At 33.0% G+C, this 21,705-nt stretch overlaps 1 protein-coding gene across 1 annotated transcript; it reads right to left on the reverse strand.

Moving 5' to 3' along the window:
- Positions 1–9,759: 9,759 nt before the first annotated feature.
- On the reverse strand, positions 9,760–21,306 carry LOC106475411 (DNA-binding protein RFX2-like). The gene is made up of 4 exons (XM_022379524.1): positions 20,891–21,306; positions 17,994–18,202; positions 16,767–16,920; positions 9,760–13,238 (listed from the first exon to the last, which is right to left on the reverse strand). Exons 1-4 carry the CDS (start codon positions 20,930–20,932, stop codon positions 12,927–12,929), a joined length of 717 nt encoding a protein of 238 aa, XP_022235232.1. The 5' UTR covers positions 20,933–21,306; the 3' UTR covers positions 9,760–12,926.
- Between the last annotated feature and the right edge of the window lie 399 nt (positions 21,307–21,705).

The raw sequence follows: 21,705 nt of genomic DNA on the forward strand, positions 1-21,705 counted from the left end.
TTAAGCACAAAGCTACACAATGGGCTGTCTGTGCTCTGCCCACCACGAGTATCGAAATCTGGTTTCTAGCGTTGTAAGTCCACAGACATACTGCTGTGCCACTGGGGGGGGGGGCTCAAAATAATCTATCTCTTCAAACTATCTCTGCCCTTGCGCTGGATTTTTCTCGCCAGGCTTATATACTAAAAAAGAGGGCGTCTAGCAAACACTCGGACATTCGCGGTGTTCCCCGATAATTCTAGAAACTCCAGCACGCATGCTACCAGCGTGTCATGACTTCCACTGTCGTAACAATAATATAAAAACACCAGAGTCAGTGAGTGAATGAGTTAGTAAATCTGTTTAGTACTGTCAATTTTTGAGTTTATAGGGTAGATACAAGTGGAAATTTTTATCAAATAAGCAACTGTTTAATTTTATTTGTGACTTGGTCTATTGCTCAATAAGCTTGTAGAGCTTGTTGTAAAAGAAATAAACTGCTTTCCTTTTCGCTATGTTGACTGGATTTTGAATTTATTTTACCACACAATAAAATGGAACCCACCTAACGTAAGGAACCGTTACAGCAATTATAAACCTAAAAGTTTAACATTTAAATAATATATTGTTACTTGACACGTCCCTCAGGAGTCAAGGGGTGTTTTTACACTACAATTTGTTGAATATTAAAAGCAAGTTCACTCCGGAAACTTTCAAAGAGGGTGGTTTTGGACGTATCTTTTCGAGACAATTTCGAGAGTTTTCATTTGTTAATTGATAAATGTTTACTGGAAATACAGCATCCCCAAGTCTCCATACTAGCTAGTACTAAGGTCTACCTGCTGTGAGTAAATTCAGTATAAAGCAATAAAGCCATATTATCAACATCATTAATTAAGCAATTGCCAACCTTTATGTTTATGCTATCACCTTTCTTATGTTTAGCTTTCAATTGAGATACGAACGATTTCACCTGCGATTTGGTAAGTAAAGTCGAAGCATCACGATAGCCTGCAGTAGGATGAGCAGACATGAACACTTTGAGAGCAGCTACAGGCATAATATTGTACTTGGCTTGCTGCATAATATCTGTTAAGGTGGTTCTAAACGGTTCCTGAATATCTCTGCGTGTAATTTGGAGAGTTCCATGCTTCTTGTACTTGGCCGTTAAGCTCGCGATGTACTGATGGATTTCAGTCACCTTACCACTTCAAATCACTTTTTGCAGATCCAACATTAAAATAGTGCGGGAAATGCCTTCCTTTTAGCCAATAAAAAATGTCCAAAACATTTCAGTTCAAATTAAGAGAAACCAGATCTGGTGAGGGGGCCTTTTGAATATTTACAATTTTGTCTTAAAAACACATCATTTTTATGATTCTGATAGAAGGCTGACAATGACGTGCAGTCATAACACATTCCTCTGTAACATCCAGACGTTGCCTGAGTGTTTTGATTTGATGACGTCTAACACGTATCAAATTTCCTTGGAACAGGAAAAAATACTGCAATAATATATAAACACCAAAGTTAATCAGTGAGTTAGTTAGAAAGTCATTTTAGTGCTGGACATTGTTTGAGTTTGTGTTATATATGTAAGAGTAAATTTAACAAGTGGCTGTTTAGCTTTATTTGTAAGATAAGCCTATCGCCTGGTGAACTTGTAGAACTTGTGGTAGAAGTAATAAAATTATTTCACTTTCACGAAATGGACTGTACCTTGCATTATTTTTTACCAAATAATCAAAACGAACGTAGTGAACATTATAAACTATTACAACAATTATATAATTTAAAGTTCAATATTTGTATGATCTATTGTTGCTTGATAATTTATAATACTGTCTGAAAAATAGGTTATTTATATGATCCTAATAAAAAGCCGAGAATAAGAGGTAATCATAACCACAGTTCTGTCAATAAAATTTCGCAGTACCCGTTTTGTCCGAGCCAATAAGACTGGGTCCGTCACATTATTGTTACGCCTCCGTTCGTTAGTTAATTTTCCGTAAAAATTATTTCCGAAGAAACTTTAGCGATACAAGTCCTTTCTTAAATAAAACTGGTTTATTCTTTCTGAATACAACTTTGCAATACACTTAATTTCCACAGTCACGCTATAACAAACGCTATAATTCACAACGAACGACTGACGTGCTCGATTCAATCGTCAATCTCTGTCTGCAGTTCAATTACACATTTCATTACATTGTTGCCGTCAGTTCTTACCGGTCTTATATATAAAAGAATACTGCATATCTAGTAACCTCTCGAGACTTCAGGAAGGGACGTGAACGTTCGAGAATATGACGTGTTACTAGCGTCACGTGACCCCCGCTGTCGTAACATTATGTTAAACTTCATTACAACTAAGCAACAACATAAATATCTAGAATCGTCTAGATTAGGAACAAAGGTGCAACAAAATAAAATGTTTGAATGTACACCCATACCCTAAAATGCTCATATGTTGATTTTTATCATTTCTATGGGCCTTCATAACACAGTTGTATTTTGTTATTAAGCACAAAGCTACACAAAGGGATACCTGCGCTCTGTCCACCACAGGTATCGAAACCCGGTTTCTAATGGTTTAAGTCCGCAGACATACCGCTGTACCACTGGGGTGGGGCTCATAATACACAACTTGATGTGTCTAACTATAAATCACAATCTTCAGCTAAATCAAGTTGACATTTCCAACATAAATAGTTTAATAGTAAAACATGAAATGTCAAAAGAATTGTTCTTAACAGGAATTGATTTCATGGAAAATAAACATTGTGTCAAAACAAATCACATTAAAAAGTTATTTTGAAGAAAGGGAATGCATAACACTTAAAAAGAAATGTAGTTCTAAGTCCATATAGATGAAACTCGAGAATACATGAACTGACACTTATGGTATGTAAATAACACATATTTTACTTTCTTGTAGTGTGTGTTTTATATCTAGTAAATTTTAGAATTTTCCAAGCCTTGATTTGGAACATACTAAATGTAATCAAGGTCTTGAGGTGTTACTTTCTGTACCTTGGCATGATCATAGAACATATATTCTATTTCATGAGCTAGTTGTCTAAGCAAACCGTTTACTTTATGCAACACACAGAATTGTGATGTTATTGATATGGCAATGCGTAACTCAAGCAAGCACAAATGTTAGTTTAACATTTAGCAGAATATTTCAATTATAGCTGTCAAACAACATTAGCTCACCAGTCGTTCATGGAGAATGACAAACACGGTGGTATGCTGCCTTTGCCCACAACTGCCAGAAAGTAGTAAGATGAAACAAATCATGTTTGCAGTTTTCAGGAATTTAGTAAAAGACAATTTCGATTGCATCTTTAGACAAAGGAACAAATGATACAGAATATGTTTTAGATGTTGTGGAGTAGATAAAACCTGACCAATTCAACAGCTGGAAAGCCTTTTGTTAAAGAGTTGTGACAGTGATTAGAACGTAGAAAAGTAAGTCCATTACTAATAGGAATTCGAGGCTTATAAATACGGTGCCAATAAAGACTTAGCTGCATACACCAATCAGCTGCAACGTTTACACTATAAAGCATATGCCAGAACCATAATAGCCAAACTGTAAGATAATTCTGGTCAATAAGTTTGTAGAGAAGCCTTCTGGTAAGTTCACGTAACATTACTTTGGATATCAATGATGTTATATTTCTGATTGAGGCTATGTTCATGACCACAGGGTATGGAATTGTAACTGGTGTGAAAGAATTCTGCAACAATAGCTACAGTGTTTACACTGGAGACACAGCACCTGAGTATGCCAAATCTACGTCGTGAGATGTCATAACATAGGATGCCACACCCAAAGATGTCCAATAGTGGCTTAGTTCAACCTAAATGGCTGCCAGCCAAACAGCAGCAATACCACTAATTTCCCATTCTATTTATGTCACTGTTCTGCAGATGAGAAGACATGCTGATCTACGAAGGAACAAAAGAGTCACCAGTTATAACTATGGACAATTTGGTTATTGCTGGTATGGGCGTACTATCCCTGTACCTTCACAAGAGCGCATATATTTACCAAGGGAGAGAACAGACAGTTAATGCTGTAAAGTCTATTAATTTAAACTAACTAGCAAGCTCAAATCAGGTCTCGCCACTGATCTGGGGGACAACAACAACATTTGTCCTCTATTTCTACAGTGCTTGGTGAGCTTGGTATGTGAAAATACATGGACGTAAAGTGTAGTTATTGGTTGATACAGGTGCTTCTAGCTTTCTTCTTAATCTCGTATTATGTTAGTCACTACCACAGAAACCACTGTTCTGTCCAGTGAATACAACTTTCCCTCACAAACACCGATCAGCTTGTAGCGAAAGGACAAGCTCGACGCTGCATCACTGTTGTTGTTGTCATCACAAGGCATGTGAAAACTTTCATCAAGAATATTGGCTTGAGTATCAACATTTTGGCTTAGATGTCTTAAAGAAGATATTTACTAGTATAGCCTGTGTACTAAGTGAACTATGGCTCTGTGGTGAAATTATAAAATGGCGACAAAATATGATAACAGGACTACATGAGTGTATGTGTTGGACATGTTACATTTACATCTAATACACAAGTAGATTTCATAGTTCTATGTACGCAACTTCAGGCTTCATCATCATTTAACACCATGTTAAGGCACTGCCTGGGACACACTGTTTTCTAACAAAAAAGAAGTCATACTTGCACAGATAATTATCTTTCCAAGGGCAAGGTATATACTAATTATGGTTTGTAACTATAACAAAATGTAATAGAGGTACCAGCTGGAACAGTTATCAGTATTGTGCATGAAGGAGAAATGAGAAAAACTAGTGGTGTATATAGTGTTATTTCAAAGTCACCATGCTAACAGGGAAATGCATATTTGCATGAAATTGTCAGTCAGAGATCGCGTAGACAGACAGACCCCCACAGAAAGTTCGGGAAGACAGTGACACAATCTGCCAATGTAGTATTCAGAGCATGAAACGGTCTGGGGACAAAAACATTACAAACAGTAGCATAGGACCATCACCCAACAAAATATAGATACTGTAAATGCATGTTTTATTAAGGAACTGTCATATTGAAATAGATTAGATGCTGAAGGACAGAATCATTGAACTTTGAGAAAGTCTTTGATCATCACCAGCAGTGATCATATGAAAAAAAGAAAAGAGGTGCACAATGGTTTTGGGTAGACGTCATATGGGTGATGCAGTAACATATGTTGATGCATTTCTGTTGCCACACTCATACATACAAGTTTTTCGGTGCATTATAATGATCCTGCTGGTTTAGGTTCATTATACGTCGCTTCTAGTTACTGGCAAGTTGAGCCGTATGACAAAAGCAGAGCCAATTTCAGCACTGTAGAAGGCTTGTATGAGTTTTTGGCTTGAAACGTGCACCAAACACCAGATATTATCGACGTAAATGAGACATTTACTACTTCAAACCACATGATTACAAATTTCATCAGGTGCTCAAAGGTAGCTGGTGCATTACAGAAGCCAAAAGGTATGATGTTAGGCATAGTATTTCAATATCTTTGACAAGCAGATATGAAACTGAAGCCACAGAAATATCTTATTCTGCAAATGTTGGTACAGTTTCTCAGACACAGTGAGTAAGGGCAGAGTAACTATAGATCGTGGTAAATTAAAAGCAAGGTAGACTAGCTCAAACAAGAAAAAACATCAAATATTTATCAGCTTTGTATTATTACAGATGTTTTGTGGCTAATATTTTTTTACAGTACCAGCACTACTTTCAGCAATAAAGAAGGATGAACCTTATTTTAGATGGACTGAGGACTGTGTAAAATCATTCCAGTTATAAAAACTTGCCTTGGTTAATGTACCCAATCCAGCTTATCCAAGCAGAGATGCTCAACTCATCCTGAATATGAATACCAACGACAGTAGAATCAAAGCAGTGCTGTTACAAGTATGCAGGATGGTGTGGAACATTGTGATAACATATATGAGCCAAACACAAGTGTCCACCAATCACCATTACTGTATAATAGAAACTACTTGCAGTTGTCAAGTGCCACTTTTGCTACTATTTATATGGTCGAAAGCATACTGTTCAATAAGATCATTCATTATTAAAATTGTTCAGGAACTTTATAAAACCAAAATGGTAATATTGCATGGTGGATCTCAGTGTTGCAGAAGCATAATTTCACTGTGCAACACCAACTGGGACAGCGGCGTGTGCAGATAAAGATTCTTTTCAGCAGGTGAGAATATTATCCGTTTACAGAATGTTCTAATTCTGGACATAATATTGCTGTGAAACTCAGTCTTAATCATGATGACGAACCATGCAAATACTGAAAGTTCCATTGATGAATGAATACTAGATGCATTGATCAAAAAGCTATGAGAAGAATAGTTAAAGGACCTGGATATAACTTGGATGTTACTTAACATGCAGCGAAGTGGAGCATGACTATCAGAAATTAGTGAATGTAGTATGAAAACACTTAACTTATGGCAATTGTTTGGTCAAATATAGGTACTGGAGGGAGTGTTATTCCATCACTACAGCCCATACAAGCTCAGTGCTCAACTTGTGATGCAACTAATGTCCGACAGCCAAGATTCGATAAACCGTATATGATACATATATTGGAGGACCCCTGAGAGTTTCTCGCACTGTAGCCAACCTATGAAGACGACTTACTGGTTAAATTCCCGCAGAGATGTTAACATTGTACTTGTGTGTTGATTAGAAAAAGAAGTCTACTCTATGTGAAACTTCATCAGTAAATTGTAGTTTCTCAATTTCAGAATATCCCTGGAATTTGCAGAACCCATCCCTGAAACTGGTCAATGCATCTGCTACATCCTGATTATAAATTATTGCTTCCCTAAGTGTACTGAAGCATATTCACTGGTAAATACATTGGCTCGAATAGTCGCCAACAAATTTATTTAAGAATGGATAATTTGCTTCAGAGGACTAGAAGTGATCTAACATTTAAAGCATCTTGAATTTTTTACTTTTATTTTATTTTAGTAGTGTAGTATATTGAGAATTTCCAGCGAAGTAGAGAAGTCTGGATTAGGAAAACAGGAGGTTAGCGGATCTCGTATGTGAGTGTGTTTCCCAACGGTTGCGACGTTTCAGTCACAAAGAACGAAACAGGTCACAGATTTTACACAGAATGAAAATGTCTAATGAAAGTCACCACGATTTACAGTACAAACAACAATACGCTATTACACAACTAAAGCTAATACTACAACTTACAATAGGGCAAGTGATTGCGTAAGTGTGCTTCCTGGAGCACCAAAGACTTTATTAAACCAAAAGCCTCTGCTAGTACGTTTTCTCCTCCCTGTAACATAGACTAGCATAAGACTGAGCCTTACCTTAAAAGAGAGTGTCTTCAAGTTAACGGGACACTGTTGAACCAACTTTATACAAAAATAAGAAAGAAAATAATGCTAAATACGCTAAACGAACTCACTGTTTGCTCGCAGACGTTTACTCAATACGTTAACTCGTGGGCGAGTTCACCTGCTCATTATAATTAAAAGTAGAAGTTAACTCTATAGTCACTGGGGAACTTACAGTTTCTCAAAAAGTAAAACTATACAGAAATAATACTCTGACCTTGTTCCAACAGAAGAAGGCGAGAATTTTAAGAATTCAAACTAATCTAACTGAAATATCTTTAAATATACCACAGAAACTTTGTGAATTATATGCAAAACTGGCAAAATTCAAAGAGCTTTCTTAAAACTTTAAGACAAATTCTAAGGTAAACTCTGCTTAAAGTCTAATAAAATATCTGCTGTAGAACATATGAAAAATCTGGTAAAGTATCTGGGAATCTATGAGAAAATCTAGATAAAAATCTTTTGAAATGTATGAGAAAATTTCCTCTCTTAGGCCCCAGCACTGTTCTAAATGTGGTAATCAACTCTAAAGTTTTTGTCTCAAGAAAACAGTGATTGGTGGTGCCTGTTGGATCAGTTGGCCAACGAGCAGTGAAGATCATGGACGAGTCCACCTGCAACTAAAGCCTGATTCGTCAAAAAGAATAACTGAGCATGCTGATTAAAAAGTTGTTATTTCTGCAAGAGAATTAGGCAAAAAGGCGACTAATCCCCACTTGACCCAGTTAGTCCTTGGAGAAAGTTAAAGTTAGGAAATTGCTTGAGCAATGCTATGTTCCAACCTGGAGAACTACAGAGAAAAAAAATTGTGAACTTAACTTTTAAACTAAAAGGAAAGGAAAACATATAATACAATGTGGTACTGCAATATTGTTGGGAACACGTACCCATTAAAGTCGTACAATGAAAAGGTACAACCTCGAAAGTGTTCTATTGTATTCACTCTTTTACTAGCTAAAACTCACTTTTATAAAGTATTACATCCATAATAACACACCAGTAAAAAATCATAAGTCAAGTGAAGCACTTATATCCAAAAGAATAAAATTAGAAGAAAAAAATTAACAAACTTTGTTTTGAAATGGTGGAAGAAAACTTCGCCACTGGTGTAAGTATCTTTCTTATACAGCATAAAATAAAATCAACTCGAGAAAGCAGATCTAACTGCTCACAGAGTACAACACAGAGAAATAGGCAGAGTTGTAAGTTATATTTTTTAAAAGGTTGAAAATCAATGAAATACAATAGAAGTGAAACCTGGAATATTCTTGAAAGATTAGGAAATGATATGAATGGTATAAAAATACAAGTTAGGTTAGATTAAAGATCAGGGGCATGCACAAGAGAGGGGGTGAAAGCAGGGGCTAGGATCCACCAACGACTCTATGTATACGATTCATCACTTTGGTGAGTGTACTGCTGTTTACTTCTATACATGTGCACTTAACGTACCCCCCCCCCTTCAATCCCAATAGCGGTCAAATTTAAGTTCCTGCGCACGCCCCTGTTAATGATTTATTAGCAAATCTTTTACATTGGATGATTGATTACACAGGCCTACAATGGTTTTATTGTCTTGAAATGTTTACATGTTCTACGGTAATTCCTGTACGCTGAATCCGAAAATGATATACAATTTTTCTCCATCACGTACAGATGTTTCACAAAATGTCATATGTACCTTTACATAAGTGAATCATTTTCATTGATATCGGATCACACTTTGTTATGCTTAAAATGTTTTCGGGGGTCACGTGACTCTAGTAACACGTCATATTCTCGAACGTTCACGTCCTTTCCTGAAGCCTCGAGAGGTTACTAGATATGCGGTATTCTTGTATATATAAGCCCGGTAAAAAGTGGCGGCAACATTGTAATGTAATTGACAGTTGAGTCGAGCACGTCAGTCGTTCGTTGTGAATTATAGCGTGACTATGGAAATTAAGTGTATCGCAAAGTTGTATTTAGAAAGAATAAACCAGTTTTATTTAAGAAAGGACTTGTATTGCTAAAGTTTCTTCAGAAAGAAATTATACGGAAAATTAACTAACGAACAGAGACGTAACAATATATATATAGTTTAGTATATTTGGATTGGTCAGCCTTGATATAGCAACAGGTCTCTTGTTGTTCTTAAACGTTATGTTACATAGAAAATGAGTGATTTTATACAGTTATTTTTGTTAGCTCTGGACAAAAAAAAAAAGTACTCAATATGATGCAATATGTTGATTCTAATGGTAGTGAATGATATTAAAAACAAGACAATAATTTGAGAGTAAACTATAAGGATATTTTAGAAGAAAAAAATTTTCTTCAAAAGCAACAGATAATGAAAGCACTTGATAAACATAATTGATAAACAGCACATTTATTTTAACCATATTCTTTAAATGACTTTTAAAAACTTCATCAGTTTTAACTACATCCTGTTAATTAGTTTAATATATTTTTTACACTGTGTTAGCTACATTGTAACACCATTACAAATGTATTATTAAAAACTGCAAATCTAGTGGTACTTGAACTCCAAAAATTTGTTAAAAATTCTTTGTTGTTTTTTCATTTGATATGTCTCCCTTAGGAGCATTAATCAACAAATAATTGAAAAACATTACAATCATCTGTCTTAATCTTACATGGGACACATACAATTATGTTGACAAGAGGTGCAGAAAAACCCTGGGAAATCTATTTAATTTTTTAAAATAATGTTACATTTGCCCAGAATAGACAATTCTTTTAGATAAATTAATTAGTTCCAGATTTTTATATTTATATAGTTACAAAAAAAACAACTAACAAAATGAATTTTACACCACTTTTTACAGTTCTGATGTATTAAGCTGAAGTACAGCTTCAATGGTTTCAAGAATACACAAAAAAATAGGGAAAATTCATATAATTATTTCAGTTAATGGTAATAAACATATGTATATGGCACAACTGTATCTACACTTTACATCAACAGTGCCAGAGTTCTAAAAGAACTTTTATAAAAATCAATACAATCAACTGACTGTATGATGGTATTAACCAAAAAATGCCCAAAGCTCTTGCAAAGATTATCACAAATTCAAATGAAAAATAACACCCTGAACATAAAACAAAAGTAAGATGATTCATTAATAAGGTAAATACTTTAAATATTTCACTGAAATAAACATTAACTTGATTTGCACTCCACCAGCATGATATTTATTTATCAATTAATATGCTGTTTAGTTACAGTGTTAGTGCTCCAATACTGAGTTAGTTGTCTTCTTAATCTTAAAAAAATAACAGGTTACACCAGAGGTTCTCAATAGGCAGTTCTGGACTGGTTCTGATCCATGGGGAGACTTCAGATGACTGAAAACCAAAATGTGTGTGTTCCAGAATATAGCGACTGAAGTATACTGTTTTGAAAATATAATTTAAAAAGTTAATAAGGTATGGAACAAACCATGAAAATTTGGGATCAGAACTAGCTGGTCCTCAGTTGGTAACCACACAGTTAGACAACAGAGTATTGATGAACATCATACTCACTCATCTTCACATATCCTTCTAACTTACCCAAGAAGTTTTAGTATAAAATATTAAAGGTATTACTTGTAAATAATTATAAGTTGCACTTTTATTAGTTGTTTTCCTTAAGGAGTTCAACATATCTTCAATTGAAACAATAATCTTTAGAAAAAGAGCTTATTTTGTCACATTTGTCTACTACATATTTTGAAAAATAAAAATATTATATTGTTTTCAAATCAAATACTTAAAAGAAAATGGAAATTAATAATTTCATTAAAGTTTGAGACTAGGTAGTGCTTAATCTTTTTAAATCTTTCTTAAATTATTTCGAAATTATAACTAGTGAAAGTATTAAGGCTTAGTTTGTAAATTAACTGTAAATCTTTGGAAAGAAAAAAGTCCAAGGATAATATTAATATTGAAGTATATTTGTGAATTAGAAGATCACAGTAAAAAAAAACTCAGTTAAAAAACCACAGTCGTTGTTCTTTTAATCAGAAAATTTATTTAATTTACTTCAGAAGGCACAACAGGTTATATCCATAAGTATTTATCGTCTCTAATGATAAACATGGATATAAACCCTGTTTCACATTCTGAAATGGATGAATCTTTCAACTTAAAGACAGGTATATAGTTCTTTAAGATAATAATTAACTTGTGTATATCAAACAAAATGAAAATAAAACACTTAAAAACAATAGGTTGTATAAACTTAAGTGCAAGAAACCTGAGTGCATGACATTGTGAACTTTTATTTCCGTTGCATTCACTTTAGTTGTGATTATGGCTCATTTGCCTGTTGTGCACCTAAAGTTTATTGGCTCCTATAAAAATAAACTCTCATCATAGAAATACATTTCTTGATATTATTTTCTGTGACTATTAATTTATTCTGATTAGTGAACTGTTCTTCTGACTAAATGATCAAAATTCAACTAGATCAAGGCTGCTTGACAAACTGAAAGCCCTCAAGTTCTAAATCAATTGCTTGTTACAAACAACATGAAAAACATTATAACAATTATGTATTTACATTTAGACAAAACATTTGAAATAAAAATTCATAATTTATGACTGTTGGTAGTGGCTAAACAATGCTTTAATTTCATCAACATTATATCTCAGTGACCTCTTTGGCATCAACAACATAAAGACAATCACCATATCCATGTGGACAGTTAAAAAACATCTACAGTATTAACTTCATACCATAAACAACATTCATTGAATGCTAAATCTGCTAAACATGGTAAATACATTTTATTTGTTCTGATATGTAACCCAACCACGTACAAGACTGTTGCTTCAAGATCTCAAAAGCCTTCATTACAACCGATATGGTATTAACATTACAGTACAGGTGATATTTGGAATTGCAAAATTAGTATATAGGAAAATGGGGAGGTCATGTGTAGGGGGTTGGTTTTCAGTTGGTGGGAGAAAAAGTGAGTGTAAGAAACATATCTCAGTGGTTTAAGTAAAATAATAGTATCAGGCCTACTTGAAAACAAAAATTGAGGGGGGGGGGGGAGAAGAGTGTAAACATACTTTTCCGGGGGCACAATGTATCTGCAACACAAGTGAGAAAAACAAGAGAGGTGGGATTTTGTATTGAGGTCACAATATTATGTAATACCCAAATGTTACTTATGATTGCACAAATAAACTTCCAAAGAAATTTCCACCACTCTATCTACAAGAAGAGTTCAAAAATTTATATTTATTCAGTACACAAACTTTAAAATGCCACTACTATTCCTGCAATTTCGTAAAACAGGTGGCACTTTTATTACAAACCTCACTAACAGAGCACAAAATTGAAAAATCTGCAATGCACCAAGGACAATCCTGTGCAGAAAAATACATCTCTAATAAGGTAACTTTTGGTGTGGCACTAGAGTGAATATCTTTTTGTATTCAAAGTTTCCCTGACAATCAGTTTTGGAAGGTGCCTTAATTTAAGAACCAATTCCTTCCTATTAAAGTCATACTAAATTAACAAAGGGTCACATGTCTTTAGTTTTTTTACTGTGTGCCAATGTTGTTTCAAGGTCTGGTGCTTCAGACAAACTGTCACTGATGTCTAGTTGGCTTTGTACAATAAGACCATGTTGAAAGGAGGTTAAACTTGAAGATGAGTCCTTCAGCCCATTGCTATAGGCTCCAGTGCTACAACTGCTACTTAGAGGAGAGTTGTTGGGTAATATTTCTATGCTGGTTAAAGCTTCTGAAGAGCCATTTTCTCCAGCATCAGTGGAGTTCCTGCGTACTGTTGGAAACTTGGCTGTCACATCAAGCTTTACTCCTAGTCCAATGAACTAAAGCACACAGAAATATACAAATGCATAGATGTAAGAGATGTAATTGTTATGTAATAAACTAAATATATATATACATGTTGTACATTCTTGCATAATTAACAAGCTGTTGGCTTGAATAACTTGTTATTGTATATATATATATATATATATATATATAAATGGTAAGTGTACACAAACAGGAGTATCTGAAGAATTGAGTTAGTTAAGTTTAAAAAGTTTCATTTATGAGTACATAATGATTAAGAGTAGTAAATAAAGAGCAGTGTTAGCTATGACAGATATTATAACAGTTCATTTTTCTAAAAGGTAGAGGGATCTCATTAAATTCTTTAGAAGAAAGTTTGTATTCATTAAATATTTAGATTTGTTAAATAAAAGTAGGCTAAAACTTTCCAACTGTCCTTTGGTTGGCTAAAAGCAGCATTTAGCAACAATCTGGCAAAAAAATATGTCTGGAAATGTTTTCAGAACTGTTTAAATTTAGTGAATCACTTTTCACTTGATTAAAAAATTTCTACCACCTTGCATAAAGTCTATCATTTGTTTATGTATCTATCACATGACTGACTGAACTACAACTCAAATGTAGGTATACTTTTAGTACATATTCACATAGTATACTGACATTTTTATTGCTTGCAACACAAAAAGAGACAACATTGAGAGGGATGTGAACATATACAAAGTATTCCATTTAGAGGCCAACAGAGTAATGTAATGCCTTTAAAATTAAAAGTATATATATACATGAGCCAAAATGCTTGTGACTATCTAAAAAAAATCAATTAGTTGCTATAATAAAAATACAATATCTATAATAATGATATTCAATAAAACAATACCAAACACATTTCCCTATAATATCAGTACAACTTCAAATAAATTTTAATTCAAATTAAATCACCACATAAAAACCTTTATTTTATCATCAGCACTATTATCTATAATTAATTTTTTAAAGCTTATGACAAATGCCACCAGTAATCCAGTGGTTAGCTTGGTGGTTTATATCTCTTAAAATACAGGGTTCAACCAGTGTGGCGGGAACAACACAGACAGCAAATTGTGCAGCTTTATGCTTCACAACAAACAAATAAAAAACTTAACAGTTAAATCATAACAGTTCTGTCTTCTGATGCATTTTTTTTTAAAAGTATGCTTCCTCTGATAATTAATGAAGAACTTTCATGCTTTTCCTGTATATTACTTTACCGAAAATTTAGCTGACAATGAATGTAATATGTTTTCAATTTCTGCTTAACTAATAAAGAAATTTTATATGAAAAAGACCAATGGAAAATGAATTTCTTTTATCCATTCTACTAGTATTTGACTTATTCTTCAATTTTGTATAAAAATACAGATAAGAAATTAAGATTTGAATTTAAAAGCTGATGACAAAAAAGGACTATTTAAACTTACACATTTATTGACAGGCAGACTTTCATTTCATAAGTTAAGTAAATTCATGTAAAACATAAGATAATAAGACAGAATCAAAGTATAAATGGAATTTACAGTAACATAACTGTGGTTGATTACAATTATTCCTTATTTCACAATTAAAATTATAATTAAGAAAACATTTCTTTTAATTTCAAAATTATTAAATATAAAGTAGCATGGTTTTAATAATTAAGAAAATGAATATACTAATGACCATGCACTGTAGAAAAGCTGCAAACATTCGTGGTGGAGGTTATGTATCAAAGTAATAAAATATGCTCCAATAACTATCTTAATGTTCTTTTGAAAATTAAAAATCAGTAGGTGAGATTACAGGTCAAATGTTATTTTCTATTGGATTTGCTTTACTCCATTTATGCAAATAATGTGTCTATGAAGTATAATGCACTGAAATAAGAGGTTTGTTCATATTAGTTTGTTAGAATACAACAAAGTTGTTCAGCTTTTGTATCAGGGCAAAGTGAGTATCTCAATGGTTTTTTTTTAATAAGGTATGGATTGATTTCTACCCTTACCTTGACAGCATACTTGCTGCCTCTCAGTAATTCTAATAGAGGCTTGTAATTAGATAATATTTTATAAAATGAAGATTATAGTAGAAATCTGACCTATTGTAAGTTTTATATTTTCCAGCCCTTGATTCTACCATAGCTAAAGCACTAGACACACTTTCAGTTTTCACTAATTCATCCTTGTCAGTAAGAAATAGCAGCCTATTTTTGATTGATGTTTTTCAAAGGCTTGAACATACCGTGTTTAAATTGATAGAAATTAAACTAAGATAACTATCGAAGAGTACAAAGATGAACATTTCACAAAAACTTTACTGTACATGAATCATAAACCTTCTATAGAACCAAATTCAGTCCACTACAAGGTGGTTGTTTAATTGATATTTCACCACAGATAGTACATACATCATAGAAGAAAAAATGATGCACACTTTTTAATACTTTTTAAGCATAGAATAAACTGAGGAAGTGATACCAACAACTAGTTTTCTCTCTTCCAAATGCATTAAGGAATACTTAGATCTGAGAACATGGTAGCTTGTTAAATTCATGTTCACCTGAATATAAGTTTAAGAAAAAAGCTTTTCATGAATGAGGTACACCAAAAAACAACTCAGAAAGTTTGTAACTGTTTACTTACAAAATCCAAAAAAATGGTCCAGACTTTTTAGAATTTGCCTTATGTTTTTCCAAAAACACTGGTTTAAAAGTAAGGCATTATATATTAAACAAAAGTGGACCCTATGCATACGAAAGGGTCAAAGTGTGCATGTCATGACCATTTTATGGTTACATTCAAAAGGTAATTACACTACTCTATTATCAGTGTAGGTCATAAGCTTGGTATCAACGTTTTATAATATTTAAGTTTTGATTTCTTAATTGTGAAAGGAAATGTTTAATTAAATGCTCAGTTTTCATTTCCATGTCATGTGTTGTGTCTGCACTCTCAATTCCCTATTTCAATTTTTCTTTCTACCCTATACTCTTGTTGTTCTACTTGAGCATTACATGTAGGAGGAGGAAAATAAATTTTATATAATTAGACAATTCAGAATGTAGTTATTGTGGATGTTGATAATGAAATATCGTTTATATTGAAGCTTGGAGGTATGTTACTTATTCTTGATGCAGAAAAAACTGTTAGAGTAAATACTTATAATATATACTTGTTTTATGCATCAGGTGGGTAAACTGGTATACTTTTAATATTTGTTGTAATTTTGATAAAAGATGATGATGTTACATGGGTAATCACTTCTGTTTCTCTAGCAGCTTATACCTATTATACATTCCTTAAAAACTTTATTAAGAATGTTGTATATCTCATTAGTCATTTAAGCATTAGTAAACCTTTTAAAAATATTTAAATGATCAGGGTGTGTGCTATGTGTAGTTATCATGGAAAATTTAATAGGGAGGCAAATAAGACTATCAGATAAATATAAAGAGTTTCTGAATGGGATTTTCTGAGAGTGAAACATTATTTTAGGTTTGCTACATGTAGCTTGTTAGTTAATTGTAGGTATCTGGAATTATTACTTACTTCTCCCATTACTGCTATTGGAGTTTCTCCCATATCCTTGGCAACCTTGTGTTCTATCAGGTAGAACACGTATTCATCATAAAGAAGTCGAATCAAGTGAAAAGAACCAAAGCTAGCAGCACTACGAAGAGTGAGATCTCTGATAACCATGGAGCTAAAGAAAAACAATACTTTTATTAATTCTAAACTAGTTATACTTTACACACTAAGCCTTGAATAGTGTGAAATGTATTACAATACATCTACTTTTGAGGTAATGTGTATTCAGGTTGGATAACCCTACAACAATAATATATAAGTTACAAAATATTTTATTTTTCTACAAATTTAAAAAAGGTAGCTTAAAGTGTTTACATTTCTTAAACACTTAAAATGTAAAGATACTGTCACTGAATAAACACAACACATTTAGAATAATAATTGTTTTTGTTTTGTAAGGAAACTATATTGAAATTGAGATGTTTTCTGTGATTTTTTTAACAAATGATTTTTCATAATTTTTGAAATTTAGTCTTTTCAATGGACATAAAGATCTTCCAGTTGATTTCAGAAGTTTTTCTTGAAACAAAGTGAAATTCATAAACGTTTATATATCTTAAAAATCTGGAACAGCTCAAAACATAAAATGAAAATACTCTTCATCATATCTCACCTAGTATCATAAGAATGTATGAAAAACTTCTGTTTAAGCTTACTGATGTTTTTAATAACATAAAAAAGGCTTAATTTGAGTTATATTCTGCATATATATATTTGTTTTAAATTGAAACATTTAAAATGACACAATATATCTCTTCTCATACACATTAGTTACTATACAAATTTTCTTATACTATGAAACACGTGGCTGTGGGAATAAAAATTGTTATTTGAAATTATCTTTCTAGCTAATCCATTTCATGATGAAATTATTTATTACCTCTATATATTCTATAATGCAGACCACAAATATGTAAAACAGAAACCATCCAGTACAATCACATTCAAAGAAATGAAGCACTAAATATTATCCTGAAACCATTATAATGTTCTTTATTCAGGCTTTACCTTATGCCTTATCTTTACGTAATCCATCAAAACAATAGACATTTTTATTACTGGACAACATTTCTTAACTGGCTGCTGTAACTAATGGAACCTAGCTATAGCATACATAAAGGTTGACTTTAATTTTGTCAAGAAATTAAATGGAAGTTACCTACTAACAAATGTTTTTTTACTACACACCTATAAAATGACCACTTGAGAAGGAACTGACGAGCAGCCTTTGGAAAATCAGGTTGTCCCTCAAAGGGTTGTAGGACTAAATTAACAACTCCCTCCAACCAAGCTGCCCACCGTTCAAGAGAATTTTGTTGTTGAAGAGTCATCTTGAAGTCTTGTTCTAGATGTTGTACCATTTCATCTTCACATTGACAGACCCAAGATGCCTGTTCCTATTTAAACACAGATCTGAACATTTACTTTAAAACTATGGCACTCCTGTGTTTTCTGAACCTATTATGAGTGTATGTTTTTGTAGCAAAAATTTACCAGTAAACAATTTATTCAACAAAAATAAACTGATCAGCAGTGCATATTAGTGATTGACTGACAAGCTACACTAGTTCACTTGTTTCATCACTACATATACGTACTTACAATTTAAGAACATCATTCAAAGCTAGCCCTTATCATTCAAATATTTATCATGCCTTCCCTTAAATTAACTGCATCCACCACATCTGAAGGCAACCAATTCCAAGGGCCAAATTTTTTTTAGAAAAATACAGTTGTCCTAGCTGAAGATGACTCCTACCCTGCCAAAATTTATATTTGTATCCCCCTAGTCATAAACTTCTCACTATTAAGTACAAAAAAAGATGATACATTAACACTACCAATTCCTTTAACAACCTTAAACACATTAATCGGATCCCTCTAGCCTTTTTTTTTCAAAGAGAAAACAATTTTAGGGATCTTATCCTCTCCTTGTATGACAACCTTTCCATTCCAGGAATTCTCTTAGTAGTCCTTTAAAATAACTCAATGTCTTTCCTAGAGGTAAGAAGGCCAAGACTGATCACAATACTCCAAATTTGGCCTAACCAATGATCTATATGATGAAACTATAACTTCTTTAGACTTATATTCAATATTTCTGTAAATACAACCTAAAATCATATTTGAACTGCCACTAGCAACAGTGCTTTACATGGATGGCTTAAGAGACTGATCAAAGTTAGTTCAGATGCCCAGTTCATAATAGATAATTTTTATCTTATCCCTTCAAACTTTGTATTTTTGAAATTTGGAACCAAAATCTCATTATTATTTATTTCCATATGCAGCAAAAAGTGAAACCTAATAGAGTAATGATCACTTGCACCCAGATGTTCTTCAACTTCAACAGGATGTAACTTACATTTTACACATCCATTCCTCCCCCTCTTTTTAGTACTCTATTACTATTAAAAAATCTATAACCCCGAATTTCAGAGAAATTCTTGTTCATCAAAATTGTGTACATTTAACTAGGTTTCAATTATTCCCTTTACATCAAAATCCTCTTTTCTGCTAAGGTCATCCATTTTCTAGCATTACAATAATAACAGTTTAGCCTATCACTAAAACTTTTGTACTTTGTTCCTACACTATACTTTTCTCTATATTTTATTATTTCGTTCATTATTCTGATTCTCATCACTGTCTAATCCTAGTTTGAAGCTTCCCTTACAGTTGACTAATAGCCCTTACAAACAAGCCAGCCCCTACCTCATTTAAACATAAACCATGCATTACAAAAAAGCACACATTTACCAGTAAACTGATCCCACAAATCAACAACCTGCTCATGCTTATATATTAACTTAACCCCAGCATTCAGTCCTAGTAATCTTATCATTTCATTCCTACAATTAAGTTTTGTCACTATCCTTGAGAGAATTAAGTTATTATGGCTCTTTTTTAATGTCTTTATCAGTACCTTGTACCTACCTTTCCCTACATCATTAGCCCATATGTGTACTACAAAGACTGTATCACTGCTAGCACCCTTTACTATATCACTTGCTCTGTCAGATATAACTTCTACCCCTGCTCCTAGATAGCATAATCTAATTCTTTTCTCCATATTTACCTTACAAACCATCCTATTCATATGTTGTACAAATGAATCACCAATAACTATAACCTCCCAATCTTTTTCATTCTTATACCTATCTGTCCCTTTTGTTATCCTTAAGTTCGTAATCTGCACATGATAAAGGTTAAAATCTATTACTTAATATAACCAGTTTCGTTACAGTTAAATCCACTACTACTAGCCCTACTAGTACCGTTTTTTTACTTCCTGAAAGCCTTTATGAACTACTGTATCCTTTTCATGCAAAAGCTCAAGTTTCTCTTGAAATCCAGCTGCCATTTCCCACAGTTTACATTTTTCTTTACCTACTACCTGTACTATATTTAGGATAGCTTCCATTTTCTCCTCCAACCTACAAAATGTACATACAGATCACACATCTTCACAACTAACTTCTTTAAAAGTGCATGCTAGTTCTGAGTTCCCAAATAAAAGCCACTTTTTACACCTATTGCATCTTAAAAACTGAATGTTTAACACCTACATTACTTTTAATCATTGTAGCCCGAAAATAAATAAACGCTAAATGCCAGTAGTATACTGACAACGATGTGAAGCCAAACTTTAAAGTTAAGTATTTTACACTATTTTATTACCATCTTTATCAATATTCTCACTAAATTGATTAAGTTTATTTTTAAAACACAATACATTTAACCTATTTTAAAACTTGCCAATAAGCTAAATTGTAGCTAAAGTCACATTATACTTGCTAAGCCTAATCTAATATTTGTAATATTTAAAGCACCAAATTATAATTTAACACTTTAATATCATTATTTACCACAAAGTACTACAATAAAAATCAGATCCTTAAATATGATATTCTAAAAACTTCAAACCAAAGAAGTAGAGTTTAAGGAGTAATACTTAATTTAAAATAGTTTGAAAATTGACAAAACATATTTCTTTTTAATTCAGCTTTAGTGGACAAAAGGCTGAGCATGCTTGGGAGCAGGCCTGTGTTTATAAAATTTAGAAACGTAAACAGAATACTAACCTGGACATTATGAAAATCTACACGATTCAGATCTGCTAACATCTGGTTTATCTGAGATGAATTCTGCAGGACAGCTCTAGCAGCTTGAGCCAAATGATTTAACGAAGTATAACGGCGTAATGTTTGGGCAAAGGCACTAACTGCACTAACCTTGACATACACACAAATTCATTAAATAAAAACTGATGTTCTAGTATAGATAACATAATTTTATTCTTATAAGCATTACAAAAAACTTTGAATATTTAAAATTAAAATTTCTTGAGTTCAAGAATTACTCTCATTAACTCAACGTTTTCTCATGGTTTCATCATTCTAGGGTACCTTAAGTCTTATTTTTTCTACACATAAATAGTGTTGTGTCAGTGAGATCACGTGACTAGTATCACGCCACCTCTTTCTAGAGATATCCTGTTCCTTCAAAAATGCCCTAGCATTTACTAGATATCTGTTAGTCTTGTATATGTGAGACGTTCACAACGTGACGGGACAACGGTGTAATGAGTAATTGAACTGCAGTCAGAGATTGTGTAATTGAACTGAGTATTGTCGAGCATGAGCACGTGAGACATTCTAGCGTTTGTCATAGAGCGACTGTTGAAATTAAGTGTATCGGTAAAGTTGTATATGGAAAGAATAAACCAGTTTTATTTAAGAAAGGACTCGTGTCGCTAAAGTTTCGTTGGAACGAATTTACGGAAAATTAATTAATGAACGAACGGAGACGTAACAAATTGGTGTCAGAGAGTGGGACGAAAAAAAAGAAATGGAAACGAGAAGCAGCAAATCAAACTACAGCTTAGCAGACTTGATGG

This window comes from Limulus polyphemus, unplaced genomic scaffold, assembly GCF_000517525.1.
Source record: "Limulus polyphemus unplaced genomic scaffold, Limulus_polyphemus-2.1.2 Scaffold8537, whole genome shotgun sequence".
In the NCBI taxonomy this organism is placed as follows: Eukaryota; Metazoa; Arthropoda; class Merostomata; order Xiphosura; family Limulidae; genus Limulus; species Limulus polyphemus.